Source organism: Triturus cristatus, chromosome 1_2 (genome assembly GCF_964204655.1).
Source record: "Triturus cristatus chromosome 1_2, aTriCri1.1, whole genome shotgun sequence".
In the NCBI taxonomy this organism is placed as follows: Eukaryota; Metazoa; Chordata; class Amphibia; order Caudata; family Salamandridae; genus Triturus; species Triturus cristatus.
The window spans coordinates 293,696,564-293,719,221 of NC_140580.1; the positions used below are offsets into that span (position 1 = coordinate 293,696,564).

Here is a 22,658-nt window from a genome sequence, read left to right on the forward strand (position 1 = left end):
CAAGATGCCTACAAATCACCAGTCATCTGACACCTCATGCTCCCGGCGACCACTTTGCAAGGCCTTCCCCACCTGCAAGGCCACTTAGCTCACACTGCCCTACACAACTGGGATGACGCCGGACTTTCAACACTAGGCGACTTGTTTCTTGACTTACAACTCTTGCCAATCTCCTCACTGACCGAACAGTTTGGCCTCCATGACGGTCAGTGTCTCATATATGACTCAGTACAATGCACAATTGGAATCCAATGGTAAATCATCGACTGGGAACAAGTAATCCCCTTTGATACAGGCTATGTATACTCCAGGGAACAGCCACCGGTTTGTTAGCTGACTTTACAAGGCCACACAGACCAACATGCTTACTCTGGGATGTATGGGAGCAGGAATTTCTCGGAGAGTTGCACATAAAAGGATTGGGTTAAGCCCACCTTCATAAGGTATCTCGTAACACACATTTTAAACTGATAAAACAATGTTATACTACATAGAGCCTACTCCACTATTTCCTACAGCTAGTGATTCCTGTGCACATTGTGGGGACCCTACAGCTGATTTCGGGCCATGTTCTGTGGAGCTGTCAATAGGTGGCACCTTTCTGGTTTAAGACCCTCCGGCATATAGCCAAATTAACTGGGTTCCCAGAACTCAACGCATAGGAGGCCTATGACCCGGGCATTTTCAGAGATTGAAGTGGATGGGATCTGTGAGGCACGACTTGACCATATGTTTTTTTTAGTTTAACAAAAACAGTTCCCCCACTTTTTGTTAAATGACAAGCGTCCTGGGATGGTTAATACTGACGAGTGAGATGCCTCAGCTGAAGTGCAAGGAAGGGAGGAACAGAGAACAATACAAAAAACACGCCTTCTTACCAGGGTGTCTGTTGCCTGAAAGAAACAGGAATGTGTGCAATTTGGTTATCTGCAAATGTAAAGGTTACTTGCAAGCCTGTATTGGCTTTAATTGATGGAGTCACTTGAAGTTGCCTATTGTCAAAGATTTATTCTTTTTCAGAGACGTGTATAAGGGTGTTACCAGCTGAGTTCTGGAGTACGTGCTTTTAAAGGACAGTTATAAAAAATATTCGTACTACATATAGTATTTGTATTACTAAAATCTATATTTTGGAAGGACCTTTATATCTTAAACCTAAATCTTTTTGCACATGTAGTGGCAGCCTATCTTTTACTGCATGAAATGGTGCAAATCTCACTGATTAGTTTAACATACATTTATTTTTAATTTAAGGTGTTTATTATCTTGCATGCTGTTACCGGTTGGTGAAAGGTCAACAAAAGAGTTACAGAATATTTTGTTGTATTTAGCCACACCTTCAACCCCGACAGAATGCCTATGGAGACCTCCACCTCTACTCGGGATCACAGTTCCCATACTTTTTTTAATGCATTTTGACCGCTGGTCATATTTAAGCAACTGAAGTAAGCCAAAACTGCACTGTGATTTGCACATCAGTGCTCCTTCTTACCAGCAAGTGGAAGTAGGCGACTCCCCCATCACTAGATAAGTGGAGCTGAGATCTCTTACATTGGGCGTGAGCCGAGAGTACAACCTTTCATATAGAAGAAGCCTGTGGCCTCCGAAAAAACCCTAGTGCAGGGAAGTGGGACAATATTTGGGTGCCCCTTCCTACAAGCCCCACAGATGATGCCTTACCACCCTGAATGCAATCAGACCCCATTCTGCCACTCTGTTTATGCAGCTTAGCACCTAATAGTGAACCTTCCCCCGTTCTCACTTGCGAAAAGCTTCCTTTATCCAATAAGACATAAGCGTTCACAATTTTCACAATCCCAGGGTCCCGGCGTCAGTACATCACTACTATCCTTGACCTACCCTTATTTGTTGTCTGTCTATTTGTCTCTGCACCCAGTTTCTTAGTTCCCTTTTTTATTTCCTGATATTGGTTTCATGTTTGAGTCAAGTTCTTGTCAGAGTTATGGTACTACAATCCTGCACTATGTATCATTGCTGTCCCTCCATGATGATGCTCATACTGTTACTATTTCATTTCAAATGGTCAGGGCCACTAGAATTATGTGACAGGAGAGGGCCAAACTATGCTTCAGGGTTGAGTAAATTATGTGGCAAGAAAAGACAATTTATGCAGCGTAATTCGTCACACTTTGTGTTGGTATTACTTCATTATCTTGCCATTTTTACACTTTGTCTGGGCATTGGTTGCACCTCATTGGTACCAGTACAACACCCAAATATAGCAATAAGCAACAGAAAAGTGGCCAGTCAGCCTTTGCAACTGGCCTTCCAGTGCGCGGCAACATGTTTCGCAGCATTTTTAGTACCTTTTGAACCGTTTGAACTTGAAAAAAAATATTTTTTGTAAAAATCTGCAGATTGTGCAACAAATGATGGATTATGTAGTAAATGTATAATTATATGAAAAAAACACGTGGCCTCACAATCGCATAGTTCAAATGGCCCTGCATATGGTACTGGGTCCCTGCTATCTGTCTTCTTAAAAAAATAACGTTTGGATGTAAACAGTAAATATAATATTTTTGGTTTGTTTTGGAACAGGGGGAGATGGTAGGATCCATCCGGTATAAGGAGCTACTGAGATTGGCAGAGATATATTTTCAACAATCAGTAGACAAACCAGAAAGGTAAGAATAAATGATCAGTTATTGACATAGCATGCTACTTTGCCTCAAGAATATTCTATAAATTGTTTTGTTTCTTTTGTTTTCCTAGAGTATTGTGTTAGGTCGACTTTAAATTGATTGCCTTTGATAGCTAAAACATCTTTCAAGTTAATGTGCAGAATACCAATCCCAGCATTGTGATCTGTCTGTAAGAGATCTATGTTAGTAGAAGAGTCTGGCCAATAAAAGGAGTACCTTATTTGTATCGGTTTTCATTACCGTTAGAGGGGACATATTTACGTATAAAGTGCATCCTGTCAGTTGTGAGCCAAATAACCACTATATGCAGTTAGTCGATGTACATTTTATATGTTGAGGACTAAATATATTCATGCTTTCCTATCCTCAGTGACTGTCTTTCCTTTTAAGAACTAATATCAACATCATCTGTTCACTGAAATCCCCATTGTCTGAACTTCACTCTTGCATGTTTCAGTATACATATTGAGTTTGTACTTTGGTGCTCATGAGGGCGATTTGTAACCACTTTTCACTTGCCTCAGAAAAAGATATGTTTGAGGCATGTGTTTCTGTAGATAAACATGCTGTGCATACTGCTGCCATCTAGTATTGAGCCCGGATGTTTGCAAGTTGTTCTTCGAAGAACGGTTCTTGAGTCATGAAGTACTGTGACTCCACCTACCATTGGGCCATGGTCAGCACCGACTCGACTTCGGACCCTACGGCTAGCTCTTCTCGGCGCCAAAGAAAATCTTGAAGCCGAATCACTCGGTGCAGCCAACGCCAGGCTCGGCACCGACCCGGTCTTTGGATCCGAAACTGTCAGCGTCGAAACCCAGTTCGGCACCAAAACATTCGGTACGGATGGGAAAATCAGCCTTCAAATCGGTCCTCAAGAAGCTGCAGGATGAACTCCATGCTTGCCAGAGGTGGATTGTCATTGTGAGAGGCTGGCCTGGTATATGATGTCCACTAATGTAAGTGGGCACCTTTCACCAGTCCAGACAACCCTTATGGTGATTTAAGAGGTCTCAGACAGCCTTAGAAAGCTAACTAAGTGGTAGCTGTGGAGAGCATTAAGACTGCCAGATAAATAGGAAGAAAGCGGCAAGCAGGGCGAGATACGCAGGTACTCAAAGGATGTCTGTACTGTGATGAAAGTGTGACGATAAGGCAGCACCAACTGCCCGATCTGCGTGTTGCAAAATAGTAAAACCCAGTAGAAAAACTACTGGAAAACAGAAAATACAGGTGAGCGCATTAGGCCTCGTTCTTATGCATGGAATGCATGCTTTTTTCTAGAGCAGTGATACTTAGCAGTAGATATTTAGTCCTGAAGAAGGTCCCAGACCCATGGGGGCTCACGGTGCCGGCCAAAACATGTTGACACTTTAAAGGGGGTATAACTGAACCAATACTTTCAGAGAAACCCCATTTGTTTCACGTTTTTATCCCATACCCCAGGTACCCGCCTAATAAACACATCGTTTGGGTATATCTGAAGGTATTTTTAACATCACTCATCTGGTTCCCTGCATGGCCAGCTTTTGCTTTATATAAGAACTCCCATAACGTCTATGGTTGAGTCCAGCCCGTCCAGGTAGTACCATCTTACCTGGGTGTGGAAAGATACCTATGATGAAGCATGTCACGATAAGTGAGTGAGGCGCCTTCTCCAATATCTTTGGATACCCCATCGTCCGAAGATTTATTGAAGGTAGAGCAATAAACCCTTGTGGGAGCGCTTTCACCCTTTCTTCCTCTTTATCTGGCAGTCTTGATATGCCTAGGGATATCTAGACCGCAGCAGTTGCTTATTTGTGATGCGATTGTACCCGGGAGATTTCAACTGACCTGCTTTTCTTTCAATCTCTGTTGTGAATAAGAGCTGTGGAGAGCAGCCTTCAGGCTTAGTCTTGATGGAGTGTAAAGCAGCTTTTTTTTTTTTTACCAGAATGCAATCTTATAGTATAGATTAAATGCAAGGGAACAACACAAGGTATTTATAAAAAGATGTATTTATTATGTAATACTCTCTAGTACGTCCTAGTATCGCCCACACAGAGATATACACAAAGCACACAATACTATAGCAAAGAAATCACAGTTATTAGCACTAATACACAGTGGGACCCAGGGAGGGACTGAACCATATACTAAAAAAGTGGTATAAGAATCACGAAGTCAGGACAAAGTCGAGAGGACTTAGAATTGCTGTGATCCCAAGGAACCATCCAAGGTGAGTAGATAGGGACTCCACGGGGTGCGTGTGTAGTGTGGGAACAAGACCACGTGCTTCATACAAGTCTATGTGCAAGTCTCAGTTGGACTTTTAAGGATTAGGGACACGTCCCAGTGGACTACGAAGAAATCCAGTGGAAGACAGAAGGTTGGAGAGCCACCCCACCCGAGGATACCGAAGTACCCAAGTTACCTAACCTAGGGAAGCCGGGTGCATAGGTGTGAAGTGGCATCGGAAACCGCCGTCGAACGCAATGGAGGAGTTTGAAGAAGTGCCGCTGCTGAAAGGGGAGAAAGTGTCAGTTGGAATCCAAACGTGGATTATTGTTGTCTCTCCCCTCCCCTCGCCTCCTCTCCCCTCCACTCCCCTCCCGTCTCCGCTCCACTCCACACCCCTCTACTCCACTCCACACTGCCGTCTCCCCGCCACTCCCCTCTCCCCTCCACTCCCCTATCCCACACCATCCTGGCCTCTAGCATCACCATTTTCACCTCCTTCTCTGCCTGACCCACTTATATACACACCAGAGGGGTCACTAAATTCTGACTTGGGTGAGCACGTGGGGGGCAGACTATACAATATGCCCCCACAAGAAGACCTGTGGGATTCTTATGATGTGGATCCACCAGGGGATACGGATCCTGATTTACCCTGCCCACCTCTCCCCTCCAGACGACATCACCTCCTACCACAAGGTCTTGGGTAGGGCTGCAGCATATCCTAGAGTAGAAATGCACAAGGAGCCTGTCGAAGAGTATTTCCTCTTTGTAATTCTTTCCTCTGCCCACTGTTCCACGTATTACCTGCCCATGCTGAAAGGGATGCTCAAACCCGCTCCTGGTATTTTAAAGGAGCTGGTTAATGGCTTGAGTTATCACCACCCAAGTCAATTAAAAAATACAAGGCTTCCCCTTTAGACCCCATTTACATGGGGGCGAAACTCCCTCCTGATTCCCTGGTGGTGCATACCGACCGTAAATTGGAAAACATACAAGGCACTGGCGATGCCCCTCCGCTAGACAAAGAAAGTAAACGCATGGACACTGCTGGCAAATGCGTTGCTGTACTTTCTGCCAATCATTAGCGTTTCGCCAAACATCTACCAGAGGAGTACCGTAAGAGAGAGCACAAGTTGGTCTCAGAAGACCAGCTGATTTCCGACACCACCATTAGGTGTGCCTTAGATGCTGCTGATATGGCTGCTTGGGACATCAACTACACCAACAAAACATCTTGTCCAAACTGAGACCTATTAGACAACAAACTCTTTTCAAAAACACCTATCCTGAAGTGAAACAGGAAAGGAAGGCTTTACGAATTGCCTGTTACTCAAAAAAACTTTTGTTTATTTCATATTCTTCTTTTTTGTGTGAACAGCAATTATAATTTACAAAAAACTATACATTACACATACAAATATATTCAAAAACAATGACAACAAACTAGACAATACCCTAGGGGTTTTTTCATTCAATCATCAAGCATTCTTGGCCAATCCATTCATACCAGAAACTGACATACACTAAACAAAACGGTCCTTTTGACACCTCTCCCTTTTAACAAAAATTGTTATCCGCACTTTATGCGTATTGTAACATTTTCTTTCTTCATATACAGTTAAAGAACCACAAAAGCATATAGGGCAGAGCTTTCAAAAAGGATGTGCGAAGGACCGACTGGTCGACGCGTTTCGAACCTCTATCTTTATGAGGTTCTCCTCGGGACCAATCAATTTCTGCAATACAAAACGAAAAAATAAAAATAAAAAGACCAATTAAGATCGGTGGACAGTTTAAGAACTCAAGCCAGCCCCCACCAGCGGCCTAGCACACCCACCTTACGGACAAGTGTCAGAATGGAACCTTGACCTGCTTTGGCCTTCAGACGATTCTACCAGCTAGGGCCGGAGCTGTGGAAAACCAAACACATAAATATTCCCACTCATATTGTCATTCTTTCTCTAACATGACAAACAAAAACGGACATAACAACAGCTGCATTTCATTTTCGCTCACCCTGTAATCTGTAGTCTGACTCATCGTATGGGCTGATTAAATGTTTCCGTACCAACGTTATTTCGACTTTAAGGCAAAATTAGTCTTGTACCTTTTCTTTTGTTCCTAACGTCAACTGAAATTGAAAATAAAAATAAAGGGCGTCGCCCTTAGGTGTGTTCAGCTATTACTGACGGCGCTGGTGATTAAAAGATGTGAAAAAGGGGGTTCAATACTTCGCTTACCTAATTTTCTCTCTATTGACGGCGTGCCGCGAGCCCGTGCATCCGCGTCAGGAACACCAAGCCCGATCCGGAAGGGAAGACGATAGATTTCACCGGGTCAAAAAGCTGCCCTTTGCTCATGGGAATTGTAGTTGCTTCTAACGGAGATGTGGGAAATGTAGTTCTCTACAGGAGTGATGCCGACCTGGCATTTTTTAAAATACGGTGAACTTAGTGAAACGAATTCTGAAAAGCTGCGCCGTTGTTGTAGCACTATTGTACCCATTACTGTAAGGACTGCCATAAAGGGCATTTTCAAGTTGTGATCGGTCTATAGATCTCTGCTGTTTCGTTGAGGCCGTTAGTTGTCGTATTGAATTTCATGATGAGGAAAGCCTCTCGTTGGCTCAAGAGTCTCTCCAGGTCACCGCCACGTGGGTCTTTCTCAATTTTGGACAATACTGTCCACTTGAAGTCTTCCTCACGATGTGTCTTTAAGATCCAGTGGCTTACTAGCGAAGCGTTTTCAACTCTCCGTCGAATCCTCGACTTGTGCTGAGTGATGCGCTGCCGTACTTCCTGAGTAGTCTTTCCTATATAAAGTTTTGGACATGGGTATGTTACTGCGTACACGACATTCTTGGTTCTGCAGTTTGTGAATGTATTATGTTTCCAATTAATGCTGTCAAAGATAAAAACGTCTCCCTCTAGGGTTTGTTCACAACACATGCAAGACCCGCACCTGTGATGCCCAACGATTGGAGGTAAGGCTAGCAGACCTCTCAAGGTAGGGGGCTGCTGTTTTGGTAAAGCTGCTCTTACAATGAAATTTGCTATACTTTTTTCTTTTTTGAACGCAAAGAGAGGTGGTGTAGAAAAGTCCTCATGGAGGTCTTTGATCAGGTGCCAATTTGAAAGGATCAGTTTGCGAAGTTGGTGTGTGTTAGGGCAAAACGTTGTGACGCAAACTGGCCTATTAACCATCTTCTTTGCTTTGCTCTCCAACAGAGTTTCCCTTGGGGTCCACCAAGCTCTTTTAAGGGAGTGTTTGAGTAATTTTTTCGGGTATCCCCTATCCATCAAACGATCTTTAAGTTTGTTAGCATGGGCAAAATATTCTTCTTTTTTTGAACAATTCCTACGGATCCGCAGGAACTGTCCATATGGTAAATTCTGTCTCAAACTTCGAGGATGATTACTGGTGTAATGGAGTGCCTTGTTTCTATCAGTTGATTTCCTGAAGAGTGTGGTTTCTAGTTGACCCTCAGAATCCTCTACTTTGACGTCCAAAAATGTAATTGATTGGTTGGATGCCGAACAGCTGAACTTGATGTCTCTTGATCGTTCGTTAAGCCATCCTACAAACTCGTCTAGTCGTTGTTGTGTCCCAGACCATATTAAAAAGATATCATCTATGTACCGCATGTAGTTGGAAATACTTGCCGAGTACGGGTTGTTGTTATAAATGAAATTGTTTTCATAAAGTCCCATGAATAGCACCGCTAGCTCTGGGGCGAATGGACACCCCATCGCCACGCCTCTTATTTGGAAGAAAAACTGGGACTCAAAAGAAAAATAGTTTTTTGACAATGCGAATTTGGCAAGTGCCAGAATAAATTCCGTTGGAACCTGAACTGGTCGTTCTCTTTTGTCTAGGAACCACGTTAATGTCTCTAACGCTTGATCTTGAGGTATTTGGGTGTAAAGCGACACCACATCGAGTGTCACCATCAGCTGGTTTTTGTTGTCAAACTTTACCGACGCTATTCTGTTCAAAAAGGCTGTGGTATCTTTCAGATGGGCCGGAATGTCACTAATGAAAGGTTTTAAAAAGAAGTCAATGTATTGAGCGACTGGTTCAATAAGTGACTCACACCCCGAAACGATGGGTCTGCCAGGGGGGTCAACTTCACTCTTATGTAATTTAGGCAAAACATAAAAGACAGGCGTTCTAGGATTCTTATTTTCTAGAAAAATCCGTTCTTTTGGGCCAACAAAGCCTTGTGTGAACCCTTCCTCGATGATTTGAAAAAGTTGATTTTGAAGTTCCTTGGTTGGATCCTTGGAAATTTTTCGATAACAGTCAGCATCTTCCAACTGGCGCAACGCCTCTTTTTTATATTTATTCAAGTCCCAGATAACCACTGCACCCCCTTTATCCACTTGTTTGACCACAACGGATCTGTCATTTTTGAGGGCCATCAAAGCGTCTTTCTCTTGTTTGGCTAGATTATATTTAATATAGCCTTTTTTCTTTTCCATTGCTTGTATCCCAGATAGAATAGTTTTTTCGAAGGTGCTGATCTCCTTGGGGATTTTAGGGCCTGATGGACAAAACAAAGATTTTCTCCTTAATCCTGTTATCTCTGTTGTGGATGTTTCCGGGGTATCCTGGAAAAACGTTTTGAGCCGAATTTTCCGACAGAATTCAATTGTTTCCAACTTTAGTTTGACAAAGTCCGTTGGTCTGGATGGTACGAAACCTAGTCCTTTAGATAATATAGACAATTCAGCTTCTGTTAGGATTTTTTCGGACAAATTAAACACCGGTGAGGGAACTAACTCCTGTAGTACTGACGGCGAGTTCGCATTTCCCATGGTTGGGAATAACGTAGGCGTCCTCTGCCCTGCCGTTGGCCTCGCGCTAAAAAATGCGACCCTTGGTTTGTTATTTGTTGATCCTGATTTTGTTGTTTTAATCTTGGATTTGTGTTTGTCCCTGTATTATCATCCGATTCTCCACCAGAAGATGAGGATGTTGTTTCAGAAAAGGTGATAAATTTCTTTCTTGATCGACCTCGGTAACTCTGGAGATAATTTCTCGATTCGTTGTTGATGTAAAAATCTTTATTTAGATAAGGATAAGTGGATTCCAATGAGAAATTCTTTTTATCAACCTCAAATTTGTTGCTTTTTTGGATGACTGTATAGTCTTTAAAGTCCGATATCTCCTTTTCAACCTTTTCTAGTAGAGCTTTGGCATCAGTTAGGCTTTGGTTATTTTTGATTTCCGCCTCCAGGTCCGCTATCTCTTGTAATTGTGACAATGACAGCCTGTGAGCTGTTTCAACAGTCAGCACCATTAAATCCCGGCTGCATTTCGTCTCAATGCAGCTATACCCTTTCTTGTATATCGGATCGTCAATAAATACTACCGGAATATTCCGTATCTGCAGTCCCGATGGAATTGTTCCTTCTTTTAAATGTTGTAATAAGAAATGCCCATGTAGGTCCGTCCTAATTTGTTTTTTACGTAATCTAATGAGTTTGTCAGATTCGTTCTGAGTTTTTGCAGTGACACTTAAGGTGGCTGAAGCAAAGACTGGGGGTTCTCGAATTAAGTTCTGAATATGTTCCTCGCTATAGGCGAAGGCATCTTTTTCTGCCATCGCACTAATAACTCTAGGGATGAAACTGAATAACAACAAATGACGTATTTAGACACAAAACAACAGATAAAACACAATTATACAAACGTCCAATCCACACACCGCACCTATCTCTATTTACAAAAAACTATACATTACACATACAAATATATTCAAAAACAATGACAACAAACTAGACAATACCCTAGGGGTTTTTTCATTCAATCATCAAGCATTCTTGGCCAATCCATTCATACCAGAAACTGACATACACTAAACAACTACAGCATACTCCTTCGCAGACACGCCTAACTCTGTCTGTGGCTTCAAGCTGGATATTCAACAGCATCTCCTCAACATGCTCTTTGATGGGGCACATCTCATCAGGTCCCAGTTTGACAAGATGTTGGAGAAAATTAAAAGACATGGAAACAGTGAAGGCCATGGGCACCCTGCAGGTCCCCTTGTGGCTCCTTTCGTCGCTCAATGTATCATGGAGGCTCCAAGACCACCTCCCCTGAAACCTCCACTTCCTTTCAACCTCAGCCAGCCCAGAAAACCTCTACAAGAGGCTAGTTCAGCGGTGCCCACGGTGGGAATAGCGCTAAAGGTAGAGGAAAAGGTGGCTCCCCCAAAGGAGCTGCTACGATCAAGCAATGACTTGTCACACCTCCTCCCCTGACCACACAACACCTGTCGGCAGACGACTTCAGATGTTGCATTGCTTAGGGGAGGGAGCTGCCTGCTTCCTGTTCCTGTCCATTTCGGAGGCAGGAGAGCAGGAGCAGAGAAGATGCGGGACCTGGTTTCATGGTAAGGTTTTTTTGTGTGTTCTACCCCCCCCCCCCCCCCCCCCCCCGATATCCCCCGATATATCCCCCACCCACCCCACCCAACACCCGACCCTAACCACACCACCCCAAGCCATGCCGGCCGCTGCTGCTTAATATCCTTTTTCTGTATTCTGCAACATCCACAGGTTAGCCACTGATTAGGGAAGGACTGCTTTATACTCTATGCATAGTGTTAGACCTGGCACCATTGGTGTGGGTCTCCCTTCCGTTTGTTTGCCTTTACCTCCTGTGTTTTACTGTGTGTTGGACTTCATTTTTGCTGGTCTAGATGCCCTGGGCACGTTGCCACTGCTGTTCAGTGCCAAAGTGCAAGTGCTCCCTTTTGTAAATTGTGTTATGGATTAGTGTTTCCATGATTAGCTGTTTGATTTACTTGTCAGACCCTAGTACAGTGCACTGTGTGTTCCCAGGGCCTGCAAATCAAATGCTGTTGGTGGGCTTGCAGCAATGGTTGTGCCACCCACCAAAGCAGCCTGTAAAATGTAACTCTGACCTGCCATTGCAGAGCCTGTGTGCAGTCTGGGACTGCCATGTCGACTTGGCAAGGGCACATACTTGCCAGTCCCTAAACTTTCCCTTTTCTACATATCGGTCACCCCTAAGGTAGGCCCAAGGTACCCCTGTGGGCAGGGTGCATTATATGAGAAAGGTAGGACATGCCCTGATGTGTGTGACATATCCTGATAGTGAAATACTGCCAATTTGGTTTTTCACTATTGCAAGGCTTTTTGTTCCCATAGGACAGAATGGGGAGTTTGTTTATAACATCTTATAAACATAACTGACCCTCGGAACAAGATAGAAAAGTATGCCTGAAATCAGAATGTTAAAGTGCATCTTTTAGTGAGGGTGTTTTTACATTCTGTGTTTGAAAATACCACTTTTAGAAAGTAGGTATTTTCTTGCCTAACCATCCAGTGTGCCTCTGCTAGGTTTGTGTATTGCATGTCTGGCTTTTGGATGACAGGGGCTGGAGAGGGGCAGTGGCGCCAGAAGTGTGATGAGTCGGGGCTGGGGTGAATAGACCTGGGCTGCATATAGAGTAGGGGGAGTAGATTTCCTTTTCACTTGAATGGGTCAGGTCTGCCTTTAACAATGCTGCCTCCACCTACTGCCAGGAAGCTGCATCAATGAGGACAGAACTGGTTTTGGCTGGGTACAGACACTCTCTGCCTTCAGAGAACAAACGATTTTGTATAAAAGGAGAAGCCCAGACCCCAGACTTTCAGATCACTTCTGGGAAATCAAGATGAACCTTTGCCAAGGAGAAGAGCCGGATAAGCTGAGGAGGAATACTGTCCCTGTGCTGTTTGCTGTCTGGGGTTGGCCTGTAGTAGTTGCTTGCTACCAAGGAAAGGAGAAAAGGACTTTGCTGTTTGCTTTGTCCCCTGCTTTAAGAAGATCTCCAAGGGCTTGAACTGAGCTTGCCCCCTGTTCTAGAGGTCTCAGGAACACTCACCGTGTCTGTGTGCACCGTCTCTGATCGTCCCTGCAGAAGAAAAGGGTAACAGACTGTCATCTAGTCCTTCGCAGGATTCCGTGTCCTGAAAGCACCACCGAGAGCAACGCTTCGCTACGCAACCCTGATCTCATTGACTCCGTCAACGAGCTGCTGCTTGCACCGCGTCTTGTGGGCACCGCACTCCGCAACGCCTCACTGCACGCTGCAAGGACGTCACCGACTTCGTTGCTGCTCGACCAGAACATCGACCAGCTCCATTGCCGCACCGTGACCTGCCAGCACTGCCGCGAGCACCGTCTCACCCTTCAACGCAAGCCCTGGTCTCACCGACTCCGTCAACGAGCTGCTGCCTGCACCAAATCGTGAGGACAACTGTGTTGAAGTTTTAGCTAGCCTGTATCGACACGGTCGGCTGGAATTGGTAGACTGTCGTATTCAGTATCACGGTAGCCCTAGAAGGAACTACCGAGTCAGAAGAACTGGGTTTTATTGATTTTCCTGCAATTAAAGGTTATTTTGCACAAGTACTATTTTTCAAGTGTATTGTATGTTAGATTTTTATTGTTTTTGGTCTTGTATAAAGATTTATTATTTTTCTAAACTGGTGTGGTATCCATTTGTAATGTTTTCACTGTATTACTATATGTCTTCACAAATGCTTTACACACTGCTACTGAGATAGCCTGTCTGCTCGTGCCAAGCTACCAAGAGGGTGAACAGGGGTTATAGAAGCAAGGGTCCCTATTTGGACAACGGTACCTACCTCTGCCAACTAGAGACCCCCATTTCTAACACATAGCATGTGTATCTACAGCCACACATGCATTGAACGGAAAATGTTACTGACTCATCTGTTTGTGGCATGTAGTGCTGTAGATTTACACCTCCAGCTGTTGCAGCTGTCATTCCTTCTTACTTCTCTTGCATGGTCCTCTTTCTATCTCTCTCTCCTGTATCACTTTGCTCCAACTCCATTCTCACCCGCCGTGCGGAAAACAATCTAACAATGGAGCCAATGACCATGCGCATTTAAAAGCAAGAAGTGGAGTCAACAGCGGCCCATGCAGGTAAGAGCGGTGGGGCAGTGGGTCTCAGTGATCTGGGATTTCGACAGACGATGACAAGGGAAAATTAATTTATTATGAGTCACCTCGTGACTCAAGAAAAATTATTCGAAGAAAATCAACTTGCACACATCCAGGCCCAACACTAGATTCCAGGAGCATGTGAATCTACAGCGCTACATGCCACGAACAGATGCTTACAGAGTAGGTAACATTTTCCTTCTCAAAGGCAATCGTCCTCTCACTGCACATGTCAGAGAGACAAATAAATCTCCGCAGGCATTGTTAAAAATGTCAAAAAGGAAGGCACATGCAAAGAATACACACTTGCCCTTCTCCAAGTTGTATTTTCAATGACTGCACAGCCCCTGCTGCAGTATCCTCCCCACGCACAGTTGTACATAATATCGTGCTGATGCCATGCATGACAATGTGGTGGATGCCTTTACCTGCTGTCAGTGTTTTTGTATTGAATGTTATATTGATTTGTGAAAATCCTCAATGAATAGATTTCTAGTTAAAAAAAAAAAAAGTCAAAAAGCATCTTTTTTTTCTCATGGTTAAAATCGTGTCTAAACTCATGGTTGTTCAGGAACAGAATAATGAAACCTTGCACCTGATTTCAGCATTAGAAATTTGCATTCATCAAAGAAAAGTCTGTTCAGTTTGAACAATTAAGCAATAACCTTTCCAAATATGTAATACAAAAATTTAGGAAATTATTTATCCTCACACAACCTTGAACTTTTATTTGTCAATTCTAGCTCCATTTCAGACTTTTCAAACCTATGTGGCAGTGGTATAATTCCTTTGACGGTATAAGTTCTCCATTGGAGAAGCTAATTGCAAACGGGTCAAGTCTGGGTCTGTTAATAGCTCAATATCACCATCTACTGGGCTTTTTTTTATCAGTACCGATAATTGGGTGCAGTACTGTGGAAATCATTAATCTAGCCCACATTTAAAACAAGCATTGAAAATGCAAGAGGTCTCGCCTTTGATTAAGTTAAAGCCATTTGCTTTGCTAATGGTATTGTAGCTTTGCATTATTTAGTGTATATTTGTGATATGTGCATTTATTTGCATATATATGCTCTCCCCTCGCCCCTTTTGTCTGCCTCATGCTATTGTAATCCTCACTATACTAAATTTTTTTTTTTTTTTAAATAACATTTTTATTAAAATCAAAATCCACAACATTGCAGCAGTCATGACACTCAATTGGCACATTGTACAGGCGGAGTACATATTTGGGCATTGGAGACGACAAGTAGTACAGCAAGGGCATTAAGCACAGAAACAAAGCAAGCAGTGAAACATCATGAAGGTGGTTCCCGGAACATTTTAAGACCAGGGGGCTCCATCACACACAGTCCAAGCTAGGCGCCCCTAAGGATTCAGGCCACCGCCCCTGCTCCCATTTCATCCAGGATAGCCAGTCTCTCTCGTCGAAGTTCTACTGTAGGAGAAATACAGATGTCCCCCCGATATTTATTCCAGCGTCCCCATTTGAGGACCCATTTCTTAGGGCAGCCTCGACCCTTATAAACCGTTTTTTCCGCCACCATAGCTAGATCCATAACCTTGGCCCAGGCGCACCGCGACAGCAAGGCGGCCACCCCCCACTTCTGGGCGATCTTCCTTTTAGCAATGGCCCAACCCAACGCTGCCCACTCCTGCTCCGCTTGGGTAAGGTCCGTATTATCCCACACATTTAGGAGGCATAGCCGAGGAGAGGGGGCGATTGGCTTACCGATAGACCTCGCCATCTGTCGGGTGACTTTTGTCCAATAGTGCTGTATAGGGGGGCAGGCCCACAGAATATGTGTAAATGTACCGACCTGCTGACAGTTTCGCAGGCAGAGCTCATCGGGACGTTTTCCTAATTTACACAGCAGGATTGCATCAAAATACACACGGTGCAGAACTTTGAGCTGAACTAGGCGAAGTCGTATAGGTATCGCCACCTCCCGAGGGGAAGCGAGCGCGTCCCTCCAGTCCTCGTCGGTCATTTCGCCCACATCCGTTTCCCACCTGGCTCGTGTTTTCAGCATTGTGTCGGTGCGTTTATTAATTAATTTTTTATACGTTAAAGAGATAGCCCTGCGGTCCATCGGATCCAGCAACAGTCTGTCTTCCAAAGACGAATAGTCTGGAAGGGGAGCCCCCGCGGGCAGGGCGCAGTCGATAGCATGGCTAATTTGTAGAGATCGATAATGTTCAGAGGGTGCGAGCTGGTATTTAAGCTGAAGCTCAGTGAAGGACGCCTTTTTGCCTTTAACCCATACATCCCCCACCGTAGAGATACCAATAAGATCCCATTTGTCGAATCCTGTGCAGGTGCTCAGCCTTCCCAGACAATCCGGTTCCCAGAGTGGGGTGGCCTTAGTCAGCCACCCATACCACCCCATACGTCGCTGGAGCAGGTGCCAGACTTCTACCGTTCTAGCTGTAGGGCCCGTCAAGCCCAGTTTCTTCGGGTTTGAGTACAACGCCCTATTATATCCTCCCTTCCCCAAAAGCCAACGGTCCGTTCGGAAACTAGGGTCATCATGAGACCCGAACACCCACTGGTTGACCGCGATCAATTGTGCTGCCTGGTAATAAAGGCGTAAGTTCGGCAGTCCTATCCCACCGTCGTACCAGCCCATAGTCAGTTTTTGCATTGCAATGCGCGGCGGCCCGGTATCCCACAACAGTCCACGCAGTGTTGCATCAATCTTTAAGAAATAGGCTTCTGGAATCGGGATGGTTGTATTCTGAAGGGCATAATGAAAACGGGTGAGTGCCAACATCTTAAAAGGGGCTGCCCGGCCAAGGAGTGTAAGGGGCAATGTCTTCCAATGGATCACGTCGGATTGGAACCGCTGCAGTGGGCCCCCTAGGTTTCGCTCATAGAATAAAGCGGAGTCCAATGTTATGAAAATACCAAGATACTGGAAGCCCTGTAGTGCCACCGGTATGTTATATCCCCTAGGACTATGCGGCGGGTCACAAAGGGAATACATCTGGGACTTGGACCAGTTAATCTGGTACCCAGAGTGGGCCCCAAATATATGAAAGATATGCAGTACCCGACGGAGCGAACGTGCAGGGGAAGCCAGATACAACAAAATATCGTCCGCATATAGAGAGATACGGTCTTCATGATCTGCTGTCCATTTAAGGCCCCTGATTTCCGGGTCATTCCGGATCCAGACCGCAAGTGGCTCAAGCGCCAAGGTAAAAAGGAGCGGCGACAGTGGACAGCCCTGTCTCGTGCCACGGCCGAGGGGGAAGGAGCTTGAATGGTGATTGTTGACTGATACATGAGCCGTGGGCAAGGTATACAGCAGTCTAATCCACCCTATCAACCGAGGACCCAACCCCACCCGGGCCAGGACGGCGAAGAGGTACTCCCACGCCACCGTATCGAACGCCATTTTGGCATCGAGCGCGAGCAACAGCGCTTCTTCTTGGAGTGTGGCAACCCGGCCCAGTGCCCCGTGGACGCGACGCAGATTACGTTCGGTATTACGGCCCGGCATGAAACCCGACTGGTCCGGGTGGATCAAGGCCGTGAGATATGGAAGCAGCCGATTGGCCAGCAGTTTAGCCAAGATTTTGGCATGTACTGTGATCAGGGAGATTGGCCGGTATGATGAACACTCATCCGCAGGTTTGCCGGGTTTACGGATAACCACAATGGAGGCGGTACGGATATCGGCCGGGAGGGTGCCAGTCTCATTGAACTCCTTATACAAATTTAGCAGGTGGGGTGCCAGTTTCAGAGCAATAGACTTCATGAATTCTATTGGGATTCCATTGGGGCCCATGGCTTTGCCGGAGCGGACATCTCGGATGGCTTTTTGAATTTCCTCAAGTGAGATATCCATCTCCAGAGCCTCCCTCTCGTGCTGGGAGATACATTGCATGTCTATAGTGGCCAGGAGGTTTACCGCCCAACGCGCCTGCGAAGTCTGAGGCGGAGTATATATTTGCTCATAATACCGTGCAAACGCTTCGGCTATGTTTTGAGGGTCAGTGATCAACACCCCATCTGGCCCTTTGACCGCCCCCACCCATCGCGCCACCAATTCTTTACGCTCCAGCCATGCCAGCAATTTACCTGTGCGCTCCCCCAGTTCATAAATTCGGTGCCGGGTGTCAAGGGTGCGTCGGTTGGCCTCTTCACAGAGCAATTGCCTATAATCCCGTCTTTTAACTTTGAGTAGGTGGTGGGCCTCGTGGGTGGGGGTGTGGGAACTCCCCAGCTCGAGATGTAGTATCTCCGTCTCTAATTCGCTAACCCGTCGCCGTCGTTCCATTTTATGTCCCACAATCGGGGACTACGCGCGTCCCTTGATAACTGCTCCGTAAGCGCCCCACAGTGTTATCGCCGACGCTACCGACCCCACGTTTTCATCAAAATAGTAATCCGTGTCCCGCCGCAAGGAGTCTCTAATATGCGGGATTTTCAGCAACCAGGGCTGAATCAGGATGGGACCAGGTTGCCGTACTATACTGGTTCCAAAGAAAGACCGTACCAGGGAGTGGTCGGAAATCCCCGGTGCTAAGCTCGAGGAATAAGTGAAGTGTTGAATATGTTGCGCCTGTGTGAACAGGTAATCAAGCCTTGAGTGACCACCGTGCACCCCAGATTGAAAAGTGTAGAACATGTCTCGGGGGTGTGACCATCTCCAGATATCCACCAGGCCGAACGCGTCCGCAAAATTGCTCAGTTGCGAGCCCCGCGGACCGTGTTGTCGGGTGGAGTGCGGTCCACAAGCCCATCCATTGTCAGGTTAAAGTCACCGCCCAAGACCATGGCTCCCTCCGGCAAGGTCATTAAGAGTGTCCCTACGTCTGCCAGGGTCTGGCGCTGAAGGCCCGGCGGCACATACACTGAGATCAAGTTGAGGGCCCTCCCCTCCCAGCTACCTGAACAAGCCACATACCGACCCTGAGGCTCAGCTCGAGTGGTATGAACCACAAAGGGGCAGCCCTTCCTTATGAGGATCCCCACCCCCCTGGATCCCAAGGTAAAGCCCGAGTGGGCTACCATACGATACCCCTTCCGGTCTAGGGCCTGACAGGAGTTGCCTATGAGATGCGTTTCTTGGACCAATACCACATCTATGCGGTGCCGGTGGATATATTGCTGCACTATACTCCGTTGAATTATTTTCTCGCCCAGCCCATTGACGTTCCAGGTCATTAGACTAAGCCTCTGTGCCATTGCCATAAGATCGTAATAGCAACAGATATGAATGGCCGGAGTGACCTTCGTAAAGAGGTCCTATAGCCCTCACCCCTAATAACAACACCCGCCGCTCCCACGCCCCTCATGACGACGAGGGAGAGGAGACCAGGAACCTGTAGGGAATAACTCCGTGTCATGTAGTGATAAAAATTACCGTGTAGAACTGCTGCAGGAAAACAACCAAAAACAACCCCCCCAACAAACCAAATCCAATCATGTAATACCTTTGAAAGTACTCCCCCCTCCCTGCCTCCCTGCGGAACGGGACTAAAACCTCCCGCCTCCCCCAACATGCAGAGTGCCTGTCGCCCCCCCCCCATGAACACTTCGGGGAAACGTGTGCTGCCCCACTCCCATCATAGCAATTTGCAGCTTATAAGAACCGTCCCCGTCCCCCCAACCCTATTCCCGCCAGGCCCGAAAATTGTGTTTTTGCTCCGCCTGGTTCGTCGGAGCCCCACCAAACCCGTCCCCACTTGTTTGAATTAGGCCCCCCCGAATCGCTCTCTACAACAGTTCTACCAATAGGCATACAGTTTCGGGAAGTCTGAGCATGAAGGAGAGCGCCGAGGGTCCCTTTTTCTTCCGTTTGTCGACTGTGCGCCAGCCCTCCAGCCAGTCCCAGGCGTCCTCCGGGCGCATGAAGAACCACGATTTGCCATCGGCCTATACACGCAGCTTGGCAGGGAACATCATTGCGTACTTGACTTCTTGTACACGAAAAGCTCTTTTTACCTCCTGGAAGCTACGTCGCAGTTTCTGCACTCGCAAGGTAAAGTCCGGAAAAAACGTAATTTTGCTGTTCTCAACAGTGACGGGTGGAGCCGCCCTCGCCGTTTGAAGAATAGTGTCTCTGTCACGGAGATTAAACACACGGGCCAGAATCGGTCTAGGAGGGGCCCCCGGCCTGGGGCGACCCCCCGGCACCCGATGGGCTCTTTCAATGGAAAAACACTTGGAGAGTCCCCTAGGTTGCAGGTGAGTGAGGACCAAGTTCTCGACAAAGAGGTCAACTGCCAGCCCTTCCGCCCGTTCCGGGACACCAATAATTCGGACGTTATTCCGGCGAATCCTGCCTTCATAATCGTCCAGCTGCTGGGCAAGGACGTCATGGGAGGCGCGCAGGTCAGCGACTTCGCGTTTGAGGAGGCCTGTGTCGTTTGACAGTTCTTTAGTGACATTTTCCACTGCCCCACCCGGTCGGCGATCTTCCTCAAATCCTCTCGAATCAGACCCACATCAGTGGCCACAGTGTCGATCCGGCTTTCAAGGGACGTCTTGACGGCAGTGATGGCGTCCAGGAGGTTCTTTGTTAGTCGGGTCTGCATCACCGTCCGATGCCGGCATCCCACCCGATCGCCGCCCGGCGGAGGGTGCCATGCGAATTTCTCTAGTTTGGCCTGCGTCGCCGTTTTGCCGTTCCGCTCGGGTGGCATGATAACACTTCAGTGGGCACTCCCAGCTATAAGGCGCAGCCGCTAGTCCCCGCCGCCTGCGGTGGAAACCTCCACCCGGCCTGTTGGCTTTCGCCGGCTGCACCCCAGTCGCCGGGGCACCCCACTCGGTCCTGAGATCGGGCAGTGGAACGCGGGTATGGTCAGTCTCCGTCCTCCGCGCTCGTGCTGCGCCTTAGCAGGGCCGTCGCTCTCCAGTCGGGAGCCCCCACCCGCCGGCGGCCGAAGCCCAATTCTCCGCAGAGGCGCCACCCACCAGTAGCACCGTGTAGGCGGCGAGTCTCTCCCAATTGCTCTCACCACCTTCGGGCGGTGCCCAACCACCCAGATCAAACTACTGGGGCCGGGGAGTCAGAGGATCGCCCCCACCACTCACGGGCAAGCTCACCGGACGCGCCGACACCGCCGTCGTCAACTCCTTAGTGGGCCAACCGACCTCCCGGGAAAGCCCTCACCACGCCGCGGCCCGGCCACCACCGGATAGCAGTCCGGTCTCGACACTCCCCGCTGGGCCCTCGTTTTTGCCGCTACAGTTTTAAGTCCGGGCTGGCGGAGCGCCCGTTCGCAAGCACCAGGCCACACCACGGTAATTCATGGAGGCACCGGGCCCCCCGACTCCTCCTCCGATAGTGGCCGATCACCTCCTCCGTCCCTCTCTTTTCACTCCCCCGTCGGGGCACAACCCTTACCGACAGTGCAGCGTCCAGCCCACTCAGTCCGGAGCTCCGTCGCTTCTTCCTCGTAGGTACGCTGTAAATCCCGCCTTGTCGCTGTTAAAGGCTCTGAGGGACAGGGGACAGGGGAGGCCACAGGAGCCCGCAGAATCCGCTTCCACACCGGTGGAGGCGCCGCGCCCCAAGTCGCCGCTCCTCGGATGCACTAGGCCGCCATCTCGGCCCTGCGTAATCTCGTGCCCGCCCGGGCCTCCCTCAGCTCGTCCAGCGCTCGGGGATCGGAGTCACCAAGCCCCCCGCCTCCACCTCGCGGAGCGGGCGATCGATCACCACAGTCTCTCTTCCTTCACCCCCCCGTCGGGGTGCGGCAATCACGGACTATGCGCCGGTCACACCACTAGGCCCGGGGTTCCACCACTGCACTCCTCAGTTGTGCCGCAATTCGCCCTCTGCTGCCGCTGGAGTCCCCGAGGAGCCGGGAAGACCAGAGGAACCCGCAGGATCAGCTTCCGCGCCGCCAAAGGGGCCGGGTCTCAGCTCGCCTCCTGCCGGAAATCCCAGGCCGCGGCAGCGGTCTCTCGTAGACGTTGTGCCCGGCAGGGCCACACCTCTCCCCGCTCAGCAGTCGTTCAGTCCCCGGGGAATGGAGCCCAGCCTCGGCCCCACATCCGATCGGTCTCAAACTGCGCTGGCTGGTTGGCGGGAGCTCTGGAACCATCAGGGGCAGCTCTCAGCACGGGTCGGGGCCTTAGGGCTCGAATAATCAGGATACTTAGCGGCCATTCCCGTCGGCAGCAAGCCACGCCCCTCCACTATACTAAATTAACACACATACTATTCTTCTATTCATTCACCTCCCAAATCTGAAACACTGCTCTTTTCCTTCTAACGCTATGAACTACTACACAGCTAACAAAACAATCTAACTACATACAACTACATACAACTACAACATATCACAAATGTACAGTAAATAATGCAAAGCTAGAATACAATACCATTAGCAAACCAAATGGTTTGAACTTAAATGCGAGAAGTGTCCTATGGTACCAAGTGAACATGAGGAGAAAAGGCTAACATTACGAAAAAAAATTACATCCAAGACTGGAGCAAAATGCTGTGAAAAAGCAACACTTTTGCCACTCCACGATACTAGGAGCCTCTCTTGATAAGTACTTTAAGGGAATGACAAGTTAAAATTTGTATAACTTCTGAAACTGCTGCTAACTATTTAAAAACCATTTCTGTAAACTAGGTTATGTTTAGAAGTAAGAAGGCCTCTGTGGTTCTAAAGTGACCTTTAAACTTGCTAGTGGATGAAAGAATGTGCTGCAAGAACAGTCTGCAAACACAACTAGTGATGCCTTGACCTAGGAAACATTGCAGATCACGTTAGATTTGTAAACAATAACTGGTGCTAATGTTATAAAAA

At 47.4% G+C, this 22,658-nt stretch overlaps 1 protein-coding gene across 6 annotated transcripts in view; it reads left to right on the forward strand.

The window, feature by feature from the left end:
- The window catches only part of ECD (ecdysoneless cell cycle regulator), a 444,921-nt gene that overhangs the window by 223,952 nt on the left and 198,311 nt on the right, over positions 1-22,658 (forward strand). For all 6 annotated transcript variants that reach the window (XM_085603785.1, XM_085603784.1, XM_085603781.1 and 3 more), the window contains one exon: positions 2,563-2,648. In XM_085603785.1, coding sequence (XP_085459911.1) covers positions 2,563-2,648 — 86 coding nt within the window. The remainder of the gene's footprint in view (positions 1-2,562; positions 2,649-22,658) is intronic.